The following is a 16,582-nucleotide window of genomic DNA, read 5'->3' on the forward strand; positions in this document are numbered from 1 at the left end:
TGGTCGGGTCATATTTAAGCCAGTAATTCACTGCTCCAGTACGAGAGGGGATCCTTACCGCAGAGAGCGGTGAGTGTGTATTTGTTTTAAGCCCCTGGATCGGTAACGGCGGGGATATCGAGGTGAAGATATTAAAAAGGCACCCTTTTTTCTGAGTCCAAAGAGACCGCGAATGTAAACTAGACCGTTAAATCCGTTATGAAGTGAAACGGGTCTTTCCATCGGGTGAATCTGTGCAAAATAAATAACATCTCAATTAGATCCTCCTTTTATAAATCCGGCAGCTGCAGCTGTTTTGCTCCCTCATGTTCGGGTAAAACTTTTTTCGCTAACTGTGGGGATCAGTGCCGCTGCTTCGCGATGACCTATGACCTCAGACATCCGAGAATCCGCACCGGATACGGTTCGGCGCGAGTGTTCTGGGTTTCAGGTACAGAAAAGCGAAAGACATCGCGGCTTAAGGTGATTAAATAGGTTTATTTGATTTACAGACATGTACATTTTCTATCCAACCCCCCATTTTGGGAGCATCACAGTTCAGTTCTAGAATAATATCCTCTCACGCTTCTCTCATGTTTTGACTCGATCTAAAAAAAACCAAAAAGAAAAAACAAAAATGAGCTGTTTTCTGCTCGACATCAGAAATAGGTTTCTTTATACAGGATTCTTGTATGACAAGAAAGAGTGCATTCTCAGCATCACTTCCCGTGATCACCGACGGAGAAGCGCTCGATACTACAGACACGCTTTTTTACTCGAGGACGGGTGCGAAATCAGTGTAATTTTGGCAAACGAGAAAACGATTCATGACCTGATCTGACCGGAGCCAAATGTACCGACCGGCGACGGACGAAACAATATCGGATCCCGGACGACTCGATCGATGAATCCCTGAACATTAAAGTGTGCAAAATGGTTTGATCATTCCTTCTTTTTTTAAAAAAAAAAAAAAAAAACACATACAAGAGCTACAAAATAAAATGCATCCCATAAAAGGAAACACTGGCTTGTTAAAAAAAAAAAAAAAAATCACATTGCGGTTCTTGTGAGAAACATAACGTCGGCGATCTCAGCATATGAGATGGATCTTAGCTAGGTCACAAAATTAAATCAAACAAAACAAAATAAATTAAAATGAAAATGAAATGAAACTAAATAAAATAAAATACAGGTATTGTGTTGTTTCCTTGTTTCATTGGAGGAGGAAAAACGTTCCTAAAAACCAGAGGACATAAAATACTCAAACCTTAAACTTCCCTTCATATATATATGTATATATATATGTATATATAAATATACATATATACATATATATATTTATAAGAATACATAATTCATTATAAGGGTAACAAACAAATAAATACATTGCATCCAAGCCATCAATTACAATATATTAAAGTTGCCGCATGATATAGCTGTACATATATATATATTTTTTTATATATATATATATTTCTATCATAGTAATTTAAGAAATTCATTTGGTAATATTTAAACAAAAGAAGAGTCAATAAAAGGAAGGTTAAGAAGCTTAGTTCATTAAGAAGGTGGAGGAGTGTAAACGCGTCGGGGTCAGGCGGAGTCACATTCAGAGAGCTCCACGCGGAGAGCCGCGGAGATGCTAAAGCTAATCATCTGGCGCCGAGGACAAATCCCACGCACACACACACACACACACACACACACACACACACACCCTTTTCCCTTGTTCCTTTTCTGCCCTCTACAAAGGTCGAACACGTCCTCCCGCTCTCTCATTTTTCTGCTTCCGTGCAAAGTGCTTTTTTTATTCCTTTTTTTTTTTTTGTACCCCAATCCGCTAAACAAAAACCTTTGGCACCGTCAGCAGCCTCGAGGTTCCTTTAAGGTGCCTGCACGTGAGATTATTTTGACCCCAAAATTGCCTTCCCCTTCACTGGTGATTGTATTTAATAGATTTAGATTTGGAGATGCATAGCGTCGTGATCTTTTTTTTTGGACTAAATCTCCACAAGAGTGACGGTTCCCTCTCATGCAGCCACATCAGAGGGGTAACGTGGGTCCGGTTTCAAAACGGGGAGGCGGAGGGAAGAGGGGCATCGCTCATCCGTCGCATTCCTATCCCCAGGATTTTGAGTTCTTCTCGCCAATAAACCGATGACTGGCGCTTTCATCCGACTGGCGGGATGGGATGTCTACGATTACCGGGGAGGGGAGATCTGTTCACAATAGCGGTTAGTGTGGCGGACGGGAATCCATCATTAAAAGCAACCCCATCTCTGTGAGGGCGTTTGTGTCCAGAAACTCTAAACCGACCATCAGGGAGCGAAACCCTTTAAAGGGAGACCCTCGCTGATAAGGCAGCGTGGATCAAAAGCATCCACACACACACACACACACACACATACAGAAAATATATATTGCTTCCCTCTAAACAGACGACAATGTACATCATAAATTATAAAAAAGCATATAATCCAGTGTCCTTTTTTTTTTTTCAGATGAGCCCCGATCGCGTCGGCGCCACCTTTTTTTTCCCGAGACAATCGCGGGCAGCGACCTCCAGTATGCGAATTCAAAAAAAAAAAAAAAAAAAAAAAAAAAAAAAAAAAAACGTCGCGCGGACGAGAGAGAGAGAAAAAGGGGAGAAGGGGAGAAAACAAAACCAGGAACGGAAAAAAAAATAATGTGCAGAAATCTCTCGTTCTCTGGCACTGTCAACGCTGATTTAAGTGCTGGGAGCTGAAAACACAGAGGGGAGGGTTTTGGAGGGGGGCGGCCGGTTCGCTCTGACGACGGAAAGCGCCGTCAATCTGTTTCTTCTTTAAAAAGCTGATTCTAACTGACCTTTTTTTTTCTGACGTTTCTCGGCTCCTGGTTATGGCTATGTTTCCACGCACGGGTTTTGACGGCGATGCGATGTGGCGAGGCCGGGGTCATCACCTAAACACACTGTTGGGGTCGGTGTGTGCAGCTGTCAAGAGCGTGTGTGTGTGTGTGTGTGTGTGTGTGTAGAGACCTGTGACAGGTCACGCAACTGAAGGTTTGGTGAAAGAAGATTTTCCGATAACGTGTCCACCGACAACCTGCGGCTGCTTTTTAACCTTCTCCAGGCAGATGTTGCAGATTTGCGACAGCCAAATATCAGATTTTTCCTGCAACTACAACTTAATTTGAGCCTGAGAGGGTTAATCGCAGAAAATGAATTTAGCATCTCCGCAGAGCAAATCTAATAAGGCTAGCTTAAATGGTGATTCCTTTCCTTTCTACCCGGAAGGTTTTTTTTAGTGTTATAACCGACGGCTGCGATCAGAATCATCAAGGTTGAGCTGCGTTTGCGCGACGTTTCGGCTCGCCTCCGCCGCCGAAAGCCGGATATCGGCGTGCGTGTAAACATAGCTGTGCCGCCGTATGCCGACGACGCCGTGAAAGTTTGTCAGTGCAAAATCCTAAGGAATGTAGCGACACCTGTGGCACCCCGGTATGGACGGCGCGACAGAAAGATCGGCGGGAGACGGACAGACGGACGGACAGGGCGGGTTCATGGTCAGCATTCAGTAGTACGGGATCAGGAGTCGGAGGGGTCACCAAGGTTTATGACGAACCCCCTCCTCCCTGGAAGGTTCAGTGGATCCTCACTGGCAGAGGTGAGAAGGACGCCAGCTGTCGTTCGTCTGGATTCATCGGCCTGTCCTTTTCTTATTCTTTTTGTCTTTCCAAGGAGGGGCAAGACGCTCCCTCGGTCCAGTCGAGAGCCGATAGCGAGGAGGAAGGAAGGAGAAGGAGGACCGGAGCTAAAGAAGAGCTGGTTCGGATATCTGGATCAGCTGCCCTCCCTTTTTTTTTTTTTTTTTTTTTTTTTGTTCATTTTCTTTTTATCTCCGTTTTGTCATCCCGTCGTGTGATCGGCTTCTCCTTCGGTCGACTCCTCGGCGGGTCACCTGAGAGACAGACAGGAGGGGGAAGGGCGGAGGTTAGAGTTTCTCCTCGCTGCAGGACGTGCTCATGTAATTAATGTTGTGGTGAAAAGCTCCCGGACCATCTGTTAGGACCTTCCTGATAACGCCCGTGACCTAAATATTTCCCCCTGCACACATACCGATACATGGTGGTGTGTATGAAACGTTACCATGGTGACACATTTTTGTTTCTCCCGCTGTTTGTGACAGAGACGCACGCTGCAATGCTACGTTTGCTAGCATGGACGGACGAATGAAGGCTCAGAGGTTGCCATTTAGTAACGACAGAAATAGCGTCTTGCTAACATTTAAGCTAATCTCTGATGTAATTAAATCTAAGTTCACAAACTGACCTTCCAAAGCTAAAGCTAAGTTAGCACAACAACATAAAACGTATATAAATACTACATAATAGATGCAGGTTTTTGAAATAGATGAGATGAAATGAGAACAACTTTATTTATCCCGAAGGAAATTGTTGTGCCAGAGTTTCAAGTAAAAACATAACAGTAATAGATAATAGTAGAAAGGAGGAAGAATAAGAATACAATGAAATATAAATTGTCTTAACTGTTAACTGTAACAGTAGATAAGTAAATAGTAAATAGATCGGCAAAGATGGCAAGGATTGGAATATGATTGGCGTGTGGAGACAAACAATCCAGAATATTCTAATACATGTGATAAAAAGAAAGTAAAAAAAAATGGTTTGCCTTGAAAATCAATGCACTCTACGTATTAGCGAGTAAATTCGACCCCGACGATGCTTTTAAGTGTGCGGCCGAAACCGGCATTTTCAGAGTTAATTTCTCCTGGCGCACGATGCAGCTTTGGCAAAACAATTGGATTATGTTATTTTTAATAGTTACATTCAACCCCTGGTTCTCTTGAGACACAAGTTTATATGTTTAAATCCCTGCGTCCTCGAACGGAAACTTCCTATTCATAGAGATTACAGCTTATTCATTTTTATTTTGTACCTCCGCTATTGCTTTTACGAAATATTCCTCAAAAATCTTTTCCGTCACCTATGGAAACTCCTTTTTATGCACTCTCACCTCTGTCCGCCACCATTTCTAAAACAGCTGGACTCCGTTTATCGGCCCGTTAAATCTTAACACGCGCTAAATAGGCCGAAAACTGATATTATGTGTTTATGAAAAATTGCCTCCAGCTGCTGAAATAGACATTAACGAATTCAGTATGTGTGTGTGTGTGTGTGTGTGTGTGTGTGTTGGGGGGGGTCAAGGCTCCAGATTAGTGGTGATCCCGACAGAATATGTGAGTAATGCTGCTGCTGTTTGTTCTGGTCTGTCACCAACGCCCCGAAACACACCAGCAAGCGTGCGGCTACTGCTGCTGCTGGATTAGCAAGGGGCACACACACACACACACACACACTTCCATACAGAGACAAAACATCAGCTGCACGCCGCACAAACAAGGGTAATTATCGTCACCGGGAGGATTAGAGGATTTTTGGAAACAATGTTTTGGTGCCGGGGACGGGGGATCCAGTCCTCCCCGGGACCGGGTTATTTTCTCCGGTTATTAGCGTCGGCCGTTTGCCGCGAGTTGTTTACGAGCCAAACTCGTAATTAAATCATTAAAATACCCGCACGGCTATTAATAGAGCGACAGGCTCTTTGATACTCGAGACGGGCCCTTCCTCGCCTCCTCGCGCTGTTACTGAGCCCGAGACGGTTGCGGCGGGGAGGTGAGGTGGGGGATCTTCGGCTTTTGGCGAGGGAACCGATCCGAGATCAAACCGACTCGCGGCTGGTTTTTTTGGTCGGGAGGACGCGAGGCGCGGTTAAAACGACGGGGGTGGTACGACTGGGTGAAACCCACTCCGGATTTCGATGGGTTGCTTGAGAAAACAGGGACTTGGCCGTCGCTTGGTGAGACGATATGGCAAAAAGGGGGGTTGCAGCTGAATGTGTGTGTGTGTGTGTGTGTAAGTATAAAGCTAAAATTGCATCAGCACTCGAAAAGGGGAACTCATCAATATAAAAGATATAAATCCTTACTCAGTGCATTTAAATTAAAACATGATAATTATACAGGACTGTCTCAGAAAATTAGAATGTTGTTGTAAAGTTCTTTATCTTCTGTGATGCAAATACAAAAACAAAAATGTCACACATTCTGGATTCATTACAAATCAACTGAAATATTGCAAGCCTTTTATTACTTTAATATTGCCGATTATGGCTTACATCTTAAGAAAAATCCTATCTCTAAATATTAGAACATCATGAAAAAGTAATTTTTGTTTTTTTAAATTGCATTACAAAAGACAAAGAACTTTATCCCAATATTCTAATTTTCTGAGACAGTCCTGTATGTATATCCATATTCATTCATTCATGCGAGAGGCTGGGTTCACCAGTTGACGATAGCCTTTCACCCTCTCATTCACACATTATATAAAAACATAAAGCATTCACTCATCCATGAGGTATATAAAGGTATATAGGTATATAGATATACAAGCATTCACTCATTCACCCACATGCAATTTAGACACATATAACCATTTACTCACCCATTAACATTATCTCCTATTGAGATATACAAGCATTCACTCTCTCATTCACACGTGATATAGAGACATAAAACATTTACTCACGCATTCACACGTTCTACAGAGATATACATTCACTCATTCATTCACATGTTATATGGAGACATGCAAATATTCATGTCTTATAGAGATATGCGACAATTAACTTATTCACTTTCATGTCATACAGGGACGGAAAACCATCCATTTTCACAACCTCGAGGCACAAATATTCACCCTCTCATTTATGTTATATAGACTTTCAGCAGTTCACTCTCTCAATCACGCAATCTATAGACACAAATATTCACCTTCTGATTCTCATTCATTTTCTTTTGTTGAAAAATGTTCCTATAGGAGGATTTATGACAATGTCACCACCGCGTCCTCCTCCATTCCAGTTCCCCCCGCCGGCGCTCTGGCATCCCGCTGCTGGCGTGCGGCGCCGAGCAAAATCTGGTCAGCAGACGCTGTTTGCACACCCGCCGAGGAGTTAATTGGATCTGGGCGTCTCCGATCCCCGTCTGGGATTGCATCATCTGAGATTAATAGCTCGCGATGTGCGACGGCTCCGGCCGATTACGGCTTCTCGCCGTCACGCAATTTCCCCCAAACTCCTCCCCCTTCTCGCCCGCCGCCACAATTGATTGATCGATCACACGATTATGTATTAGCGTACCTCTTTGCCGAGCCGCGCCTGAGTGAGCGTGACACCTCTGGGATTAGCGGTCGGTGTCGGGCGATCTGAATTGATCCCGCTGACCCACGGGGGTAATGCTCGCCGCTGATTGGATTATCCTCCGAAAACCAGCGGCGTGAAAATCAACACGCACGCCCGCAGATTGACCTCTGACCCCTGCACCGCCACCGCCTCCATTCTATAATTACCGCTCCCCGGTTTTGACAAGGCGAAGAGAAAACGCCGCAGGTGACAGGGGAGGGAGTGCGAGGTGTTTGGAAGCGACCCCTGAAAGGGGATACGGCGGCGGCGGCGTGAGAGCCTTTCATTAGCCGCACATGCTAACGTGGCCCTGTCACTGGTAATAACACAGCAGGGCTAACAGGAAAGGGGGCAGGAGCTGGCTTGCATTTGAACTTTGAACTTTGTCTGAATACCTGAATGTATTAGCTAACGGCGCGGCTAACAGGTGACCCGTCTCTCCCTCGATGCCTTTTTGTTCCTGACACCCAGAAATACTCTGTGTCACAACCGCTGCTTGTCTCTATATCTGCACCGGTTTCTGTTCACTAATCCCGACTATTATGGGATTCAATTCCGGACGCGCTTCCTTTCATCGACTAATGCAGCGGGGAAGATGCATGGACGGACAGATGCTGTTGACAGATAGATAGATAGATAGATAGATAGATAGATAGATAGATAGATAGATAGATAGATAGATAGAGAATATGAAAACAACAGGGTGTTAAAGGAGAAGGGTGACTCGGGTTCGAACCGGCTGTCAATCAAACAGGCCCTGCTGCCGCCCCACTGTGTCAACCTTTTTTGTTTTTTGTTGTTTTTTTTCAGGAAATCCTTGATTTGTTTGTCTGCGCTCTCATATTTGGACGGAAGACAAACACCAGCGCGAGCGATAACACATTTATGGTGTGTTTTGTTTTGCGCTCACGTAGTATTTTTGATACGTGTTTTCAGGACAAACAATCCCGGACGGGCCTTACAAAGGCAGGATTGGAAAGCGGGTCAAACCTTGACCTTTTGGCTGAACGCGATAACCTTTATAAATAGTTTCCCTGCGCTTCTAATCAGTGAGTCAGTTTAATCTTGTTATTCTTTACCGACGACTACAGTACCTCTGCCATTGTTCTCCTGAGTTGGCCGGTATGCTGCCGACTGCTGCCCCCCTTCTTTTTTCTCTCTCCAAGTTAATAATTAGTGAGGTTTTTTTTTTATTTTTCTTCAAGCCCGTGTGTGAGCACCTGATAAAAAGGCAGGAAGGAGGGAAGTCGATAAGATGCCAGATAGCCGTTCGAGAGAACCCCTCCAAGAATGTCTAGACTCCCTCCGGGCACAATGAGACCGGAAACACATCAATCATGTGTCATCGCATATCTGTTTGTCACCTCCAGCATTTTAACCCCATTGCAAGCGGGTCAGAACGGCTCTGAAACTTGGACATTGTTCTCAACGCGATGCCCGCTGGGTTATGATCAAAAATGTCAACGTTTCTCAGCTTCCTATTGCCTATCAAAGGGTTTTCGTGGGGAAAGGCGGTGTTTACCTTGTCATACTCTGACTGAGGTGGGTGGACGCGACAGCTGGCTCAGCCTGAGGAGAGACAGGACACGGTCAATTAGATTTTTTAAACAATTTTACGCGGATTTGCTGAAAAAACATCACTGTGTATTTTTTTTGGAGGGGGGCCGCTTCCACGCTATGGGAGCCATATTGGGCCCCAACACATAAAGAATGGAAGCCATATCATGACTGGAGATCTTGGAAAAAAAACATGCAATCTGCCATAACAACAATATGATGTCAGATTTTTTTTTTGTGTTTGTTTTGGGCCCAAAAAGCCATATTGGGTTCCGTGGTGGGGAAGCCATATTTGGGATCAGGAAGTGGCTAGCAGACAGAAACCACGTGATCGACCAAAACAGCAACGTTATGTATTATATTGGGACTCGTTATTTAAGTCCAATATGGCTCACACACTACGGGAGCCACATTAGATCTCATAGTGTTGAAGCCATATCAGTGTTTTGGGGGCCCGATATGGCCTCCCACTTATGGAAGCTCCAATATGGCTTTCATACTATGGAAGTCATATCATGACTGGAGATCTTGAAAAAAAAACATGCAATCTGCCATAACAACAATATGATGTCAGATTTTTTTGTGTTTTTTTTGGCCCCAAAAAGCCATATTGGGTTCCAAGGTGTGGAAGCCGTATTTAGGATCAGGAAGACGATCAGATTGGGCATTATTATTTAAGTCCACTATGGCTTTCATACTATTGAAACCATATTGGACTCAAACACATAGAGCATGGAAGATAGCTAGCAGATGAAAACCACATGATGTGCCAAAAAAGCTGTTTTTTTGGGGGGTCCAATATGGCTTCCTCCTTATTGAAGCTCAAATATAGCTTCAACAATATGGGAGCAATATTGGGTCCAAACACGTAAAGCATGCGTGTTCTATCACGCATGGATATCTGAAGGAAACCCCACATGCCGAAGCTTCGGTTTTTTCAGTTCAGTCACGATAACGCACTTCAAGAGGTTTTTGTCTGTGTATCTTGCAGGGAGAATATTATATCTGCATGCTTGTTGAAATGGCTTATTTTCCCCCGCGGCCAATCTTGCACGTCGGCGAAGTGTAAAAAATGGATCGGGTTGAATGTGAATTTGAGTGTGTGTGTCGGCTGGGGAGGCGATGGGGCGGGGAGTGGGGGGGGGGGGCAGTGTACCCGAGCTATAAATAACCACGCTAAATCCAAAAAAAGCCCACGACCTAGAAATAATAAAGCACGATGTGAGGCTGGAAATAGACAGACATGTCCCGGCGGGCAACTCACAGGCTTTTTTTCTTTTTATATAAATAGCGCCTATGTATCTGAGGACACACTAGAGCAGTGGGGGGGGGTCGGCATGTTAAAGTAAGGGTGAATTTATAAATTCAGGGGCTTTATCGTGTGAGCGGGATCTAAAAATACCGGTTGTGGATGTTGTCACCCCCCCAGGTCCCCGAGGGTGCGGCCCGGTTACGTAAGCACGGCGGCTAGTTTCTCTTTGAGCCTCCCTCCATTCACATGGTTTCTGTGCAAACCCTGCGCAGGGTGTGTGTGTGTGTGTGTGCCTGTGCGTGTGTGTTTGCCACGGTGGCGGGCGCAGATCCCATGTATGATCAACTCGGCCAGAGGTGAGGCTCGGGGCAAAGGTGAAGATGCCGGCTGTGCCGATGCGATGACTCAACGGAGTGTGTAAAGGAGTAGCCACTGGGCTAATAAGGATTAGCTCACCGTGCTAACTCGATCCCTATGTTACGGATGAGTTGGAACACATTTATCTATTTATCCTGCCTGCACACACAACCCTTCATCAACGCATGATAACCAGGGGGCGAGATTTGAGCTTGCGATCGTGTCAGCGATTAGCATGTAGCTGTTATTACCAGAAGGAGATCACGCCCGTCCTTCGCTCCCTCTTGTTCTACCGCTTGGCGGCCTCCGCTGACCCGAGCTGGGTTTTTCCCGATAGATCATCTTAAAGAGGGTGGTCCAGACCCGCTCTCCATTCATAAAATCGCAGGAGTTGTCCGAGCGGATGGCGGGGGGGGGGGGGGGGGGGGACACTAACGTTTTCTGTCTGGCCGAGTTACGCCCAAATCTGTTTATGAGGCGGGGGTCGGTGCGGGAACGGTTGAGGGTTCCGTCTCCGACTGCAGACGTGAGACATCCATCAACATCTAAAAATGTCCTTCATCTTCCACAGGAAGGAAGTCATTTCTGCGAGCGCTGGCATCGGGGGAGTAGGCCGGGAGGGGGGGGGGGGGTAAGCAAACAGAAAACGTGAAGTCGTGTTTCAACGGCTGGACGAGGATGAGTGTGTTTGTTTTGGCCTTTTAAGGTCATGGGTGTCCACGGGAGCACGATTTAACGTTGACGTCCCGATGACGTCCGAGTCACTTACTGCTTCTCGGCCTTTTCTCGGTCGTCCAGGAAGAAGAGCGCCGTGGCCAGGAAGAACATGCCTCCCAGGACGATGATGAACGGGCAGAGCATGAGGGCGTAGCCCAGGCTGAGGAACCGCCACATCGCTGACATAGCGTAGCTCTCCTGGAGGGCGTCGGAGATCTGCGACAGAAACACACACATGTGAGACACACACACACCCTAAACCACCGCGCAACACCAACACGAGAAAAGTGACATTATTCGGATGTGAGTCACACACTGAAACATCCCATAATGGTCTCATACTGTCTGACAGGTGCCTTAAAACAGCCACTGTTTCAAAGATCTGTCTTCGGGGGCGGGCTCCCCCGTCTCCCGTCGTGATTGACAGCCCGAGCGGCCAATGGCGTGCTCCCTTCCCCCCGGGGGGCCCCGGCAGGATCACGGTGTCAGCAGATTGAGACTTTCTTTGGAAGGACGGCAGAAAACGCTGACAGGAGGAAGTAGGCGGGAGGCGACGTGCACGCGTTCACACGCCCACGTGTGAAGAGCGCGCACGCTTCGGGCCGTCATGCAGGAACAACCTGCGACTCGCCAACGTTGAGCTCTGCTAAAAATACGCAACGAAGTGGTGCCGTGCGGGGAATTTGTCGAGCTGCAGGGCATTTCTTGAGGGAGATCTCGCTCGGAGATTTCTGTAACCGCCCCCGTCACACACACACACACACACACGCCTGCACACACACACACACACTCATGCAGTATTGCAGGAGTCCATTATAGGATTCTCGAGGGATCCTCATGTGATGACTGACGCATTTTTTTCTTTTTCTCGGCTCATTCGCAGGCTTTAGCTGGGGGTGGGAGGGGTGAGGTTGGGGGGGTTCGCACACGCTCAGTGCGTCAGCGAAAGCCCCCATCACACAGGCGTGTCAAACCTCAGCTCGGGGTTCGAGGCTCCGCGAGGATCGAGGAGGAGTGAGAAAATCACGGCATCAAAAGGCCCAGATGGCAGATGGAGAAGATCGGGGGGGAGGGGGCTAAATGTGTGTGTGTGTGTGTGTGTGTGTCAGTTTCTTCCAGGTAGTCCTTGTGTTGTTGGGACGTTAATATTTTTACACACCGGTGGGATGTTTGGGTGTGGGGGTGGAAAAACGGCTGCGAGTCAGCTATGTTCTGCAGCAATGGAAAACAGGCAGTGTGTGTGTATGCATGTGTGTGTGTGTGTGTGTGAGATTTTGAGGGGGGGGTTCTTACCAGGCCAATAAGGGACGAACTCCCTGCGTCGCCCAGCAGGTGGGAGATGAAGCTCTGGAAGGCGACGGCCGTGGCTCTCCTCGTAGGAATGACAACGAACTGAAAACACACGGAGGGGGGAGGAGTTACAGCAAAACACAAAAACAAGGTGCAGATACTAATTCTGTCTTTAAATTTCTAAAAATCATTTATTCTCTGTACTGCTTACATGGAATATTGACTTTTGACCTTCGCCGGTCGAGCAGCGAGTCACGCAGTTTTACAAAAACAACACTTACAATCCTTAATAATGACAATTCGGGCGACGCCTCGGGTGCGGCGGGTTTGACGAAGCCTTCCGCGTCCGGAAAAACAAAATTCGAGGAAATGCATTTTTAGCGGCAAATTGTAACATTTAAGGAATGTCCGCGGCGCCCAAACGCCCAGCGAATGGGATTTTTTGGAAAATAAAAAAAATCTGAAACATTTCTGCCCCTAATGTTTTGCAGGAATTTCCCAGCCCCCTCCCTCCACGGGATAAATACAGGGTTCCGGCACGTACCATTAAAATGTCTGCTGTTATGGCCCAGTTCAGGAAGAGCAGCGTCTCTCCGATGAAGATGCAAACCTAAAAAAAATAAAAATAAAAGAAAAAAAAGAGGGAGGGGTTAAGGTTTCCACTGGACAAAAGTCCTAGATACCGCAACGCCGGCTTATGCGGCCGGACAGGAGCGCTTCGGCCGACGCCACCGAACATGTCATTACGCCGTCACGCCAGGCGGCTTTCCAGGCCTGCTAGCCACTCAGCATTTTCAGTAGCCACAATTTTGTCATTTAGGTTCTATATATACATATGCATGCATATGCAGTACAAGTACATAGGTATACATATATATGTATATATCACTAATGCTAACTGTAGCACTTTTGCACCACAGTCATCCAACAAAGTGTGTGTTTAGCTATGACAGCATGTCATTTTGGCTACTATTTGGGCTCACACACACACCAAAGCGGGGGAGAAGGGTGTGTGGGTGGTTGGGGGGGGACCCCGCCGCCCACAAAGCCCCCCCCCCCGGTCATTAGCGGCGCTGAAGTTATTCGCAACTGCGAATGTAGCTTGATGTCTGCAACCTCTGCTTTTCTGCAGCCGCTAGCATTCGTGGGAATAAAAGATAAATGGCCGCCAATTATGCGAGGATGTCGAATGCATGGGAAAAATGTAACGTCCCTTTATGAGGACGGCGAGTTGTTAGCGGCTAAACGGGCTACGTTTGAGATGTGTTGCTACCCGGCTGGCACAGATGCAAAAAAAAAAACCCGGGCTGTCAGACCTCCAATGCCTCCGGAGGCCAAGGCTGAAAACCTGGAGACGAGGAAAACCAGACGGCGTGACCCGCCGGGGGGGCCGCCGCTCCTCAGGGAACAAAAAAAGGATCTCGTCGTCGTGTCAAAAAAAGGCGTCGGCAGCTGCGCCGCACACGTCCACGTCGCGCCTAATAATACGACACATCTGTCGGCGCGAAAGCCGAGCGTATAACTTACAGCTGCTGCCGTGATTTAATATCGAAATAATGGAGTCGTCCAAGAACTCAGCTCAGACGAGGGGAGTTTCCTCGCACTTCCGGTTAAACCCGAGCCCGTTGAGGATTTCTGCTCGGTCGTCGCTCAAAGTGAAACCCAAGACGGAATAAATACGGTGTTAATCGCTTTTTTTTTTTTTTTTTTTCCAAATGGTTAAAAGTGTTATAACACTGGTATAACAGTGTAATAATGGAGTAATTAATTATCCAAATATCTTCATCAAGGTGGGAAAAAAAAACATGACTCCCGAAGTAAAATATGTGTCTAAAACACGGGTTAAAGGCGTTTTGACTTTCTGGATCGACACGAGAGCTCCATTTAAGCCCATCACCTGTTCGGTGTTATGGCCCGTGACGGCCGACGCTTTGCTTTATTTTCCCTGGAAACGAATCTGAGGGTAAGTCGCAGGAAAGAGATGCAGATTTTTTCCGGCGCCTTCATGCTGGGATGGAAAGCGCCCCCCCCTACGCACACACACACACACACACACACACACACACACACACACACACACACACACACCTCCCCTGTCATGCCGCGTCAGATACGCGATAGCGTAATTAACACGAAGGCGACGCGCGTCTTTGACCCGACGGATTCACCCACGGCAAAACTGACTTCTATTACGTCGCCTAGCAACCCCGCGTTGAATTCCTATTTCTTTTTTTTTTTTATATTTTCACCCCGGGTCTGATTGGATCCGTATGCCGGCGAGGGTGCGGAGGGGGGGAGAAAGTAAAAACGAGCGGGGATTCGGCAGGTCAACCGGGGTCACATAGTTAGGATTTGGGTCCTCGCACGAGGAGGGGGGGGGGGGGGGCGTAATTAAATAATGCTTTTTTTCCCGCCGCCGCTGACAGACAACTAGTAAGGCAAGCTGCTCTATTTTCCCCCACGTTAGCGATAGGGAAATGAGGAACGAACATATCCAGTCTCAAAGCGCGTTGTTGTTGTTGTTGAGGTTATTTTTTGCGATTGTTAGGCCGCAGCGCTTCCTGGTTGACCGGGCGACGCCCGCCATCCGGAGGTTTCGGTTCAAAGAGGTGCAATTATGGGCTTTCGCCGAGGGCGTGCGGGCTCCGCCGCCTCCTCTCGATCCCACGCTCCCAGAGCTAATCCGCAATTAGCGCATCAACCTCTCCGACTTACGTAAGCTCCTTCGATGCTCTTCTTGGCCACGACGAAGATGAGGCAGATGAAGATGGCCGAGCCCAGCATGCTGACGGCGCACACCAGTGGGTCGGCTCGCTCCGTCTTCTGGCGGCAGAAGCGCGTGGTGGCGGCGCCGATGACCACGCCGAGCAGACCCGTCACGCAGGTGATCGCCCCGAAGATCAGGCTGTACGGACGGACAAATCCAAATTAGATGACGGGCTTAAAAATGTAATTCACGTGTTATTACATTGTAATAACCATAATTTCTGTAATAAGCGTCAATTTTTCGATTTAAAGCCCATATCTAAAGTGAGGGGTCTGGAGAACGATGAGGAAGCAGCTGCTGGATGTTCTATGAGATATTTCTCCACCGCCGTCGGGTTCCCCCACCTCTCGTTGCTGCTGCACAGCTTGTCGGCGCAGTCCTCCTTCTTCTGCACCACCTGAGCTCGGCCCAGGTAGATGGGGATCCAAACCCCGAACGCCCCGGTGGCGAAGGACACGGCGGCCGACGCCAGGGAGGAGAAGACGTAACTCCGGCTGGCGAAGGGAGAAGAGAGCGCAAGCGCAAAGGGGTTATCTGGTGACGTTGGAGACCGATATAAACAAATATCCCTTTCTCCGCCTGAGAAAGCAGCTGTATGTAAACAGGGAGGCTGCTTATCTCGCCGGGCGAGATCCTCAAACCCGATAGGACGAGCACGAAGAGCAGCATGTAACTCCTATGTAACATTGGAGTAGACATGTAATAGACATGTAATAGACATGTAATAGACATGCAATAGATGTGTAATAGACATGTTGTGTGGGTAGAGTAAAGTTCTGTGAAAATCTGCATCGCTCAGGTCACCGCGGCAACCGGCGTTCTTACTTCTTAGCGAGGGCCTTCATGTCACAGAACCAGGAGGTGCGGGTCTTGAGCCGCGCCCCCACCTGGTCGGCGCTGCCCCTCTTCGGCTCGGGGACGAAGAGCAGGATCAGCGTTCCCGCCATGATCCCTAACGGCGGGGACACCTGCGAGGGAAGGGCAGGGGTGTGTGTTAGGCTCAGGGTGGCGGGTGTGTGTGTGTGTGTGTGTCTTGGAGCGGGGAGGCGGCACAAAGGGCTGTGTGTTTACGAGGCTGCAACTGTTTGCAGACACGCCTGACTTCATATACAATTTCTTCTGCGTGTTTACGTGTGTGTGTGTCAGCCTCTGGCCTCTCGTCGCTCCTCTCTCAGGTGGAAAGAAAAAAAAAAAAAAACTTCATAAGGGTCCCATCTGCTTTCTCGTGCACACGCCTGCACGTCTCCCTTCTGGCTCCGCTCCCAACCTCAACGGCTGCATCCCAATAAGGGATGTCGCAGTTGACCCCTGACCCGCCCCCTCATAGCGGTCCCATTACACACTTCCTGTACAGGAGGGCCGGCGATCAAATGGCGTGCCCTCCTTCACACCAACAAGCAGGAAAAATCTGCACTTT

General features: G+C 47.7%; 1 protein-coding gene across 2 annotated transcripts in view; it reads right to left on the reverse strand.

Moving 5' to 3' along the window:
* Positions 1-1,578: 1,578 nt before the first annotated feature.
* spns2 (SPNS lysolipid transporter 2, sphingosine-1-phosphate) overlaps positions 1,579-16,582 on the reverse strand; it is a 44,465-nt gene continuing 29,461 nt past the window's right edge. Inside the window, exons 6-13 of one of the 2 annotated variants that reach the window (XM_086160900.1) lie at positions 15,991-16,133; positions 15,510-15,659; positions 15,114-15,303; positions 12,943-13,008; positions 12,402-12,500; positions 11,161-11,324; positions 8,748-8,794; positions 1,579-3,920 (exon numbers count right to left, since the gene is read on the reverse strand). In XM_086160900.1, coding sequence (XP_086017026.1) covers positions 8,752-8,794; positions 11,161-11,324; positions 12,402-12,500; positions 12,943-13,008; positions 15,114-15,303; positions 15,510-15,659; positions 15,991-16,133 — 855 coding nt within the window. In that variant the 3' untranslated portion in view covers positions 1,579-3,920; positions 8,748-8,751. The remainder of the gene's footprint in view (positions 3,921-8,747; positions 8,795-11,160; positions 11,325-12,401; positions 12,501-12,942; positions 13,009-15,113; positions 15,304-15,509; positions 15,660-15,990; positions 16,134-16,582) is intronic. The other variant, XM_086160901.1, reaches the window with a different exon arrangement.

Source organism: Fistularia commersonii, chromosome 15, assembly GCF_037954325.1.
Source record: "Fistularia commersonii isolate RoL2024-O1a breed Wild chromosome 15, RoL_Fcom_v1.0, whole genome shotgun sequence".
Lineage (NCBI taxonomy): Eukaryota > Metazoa > Chordata > Actinopteri > Syngnathiformes > Fistulariidae > Fistularia > Fistularia commersonii.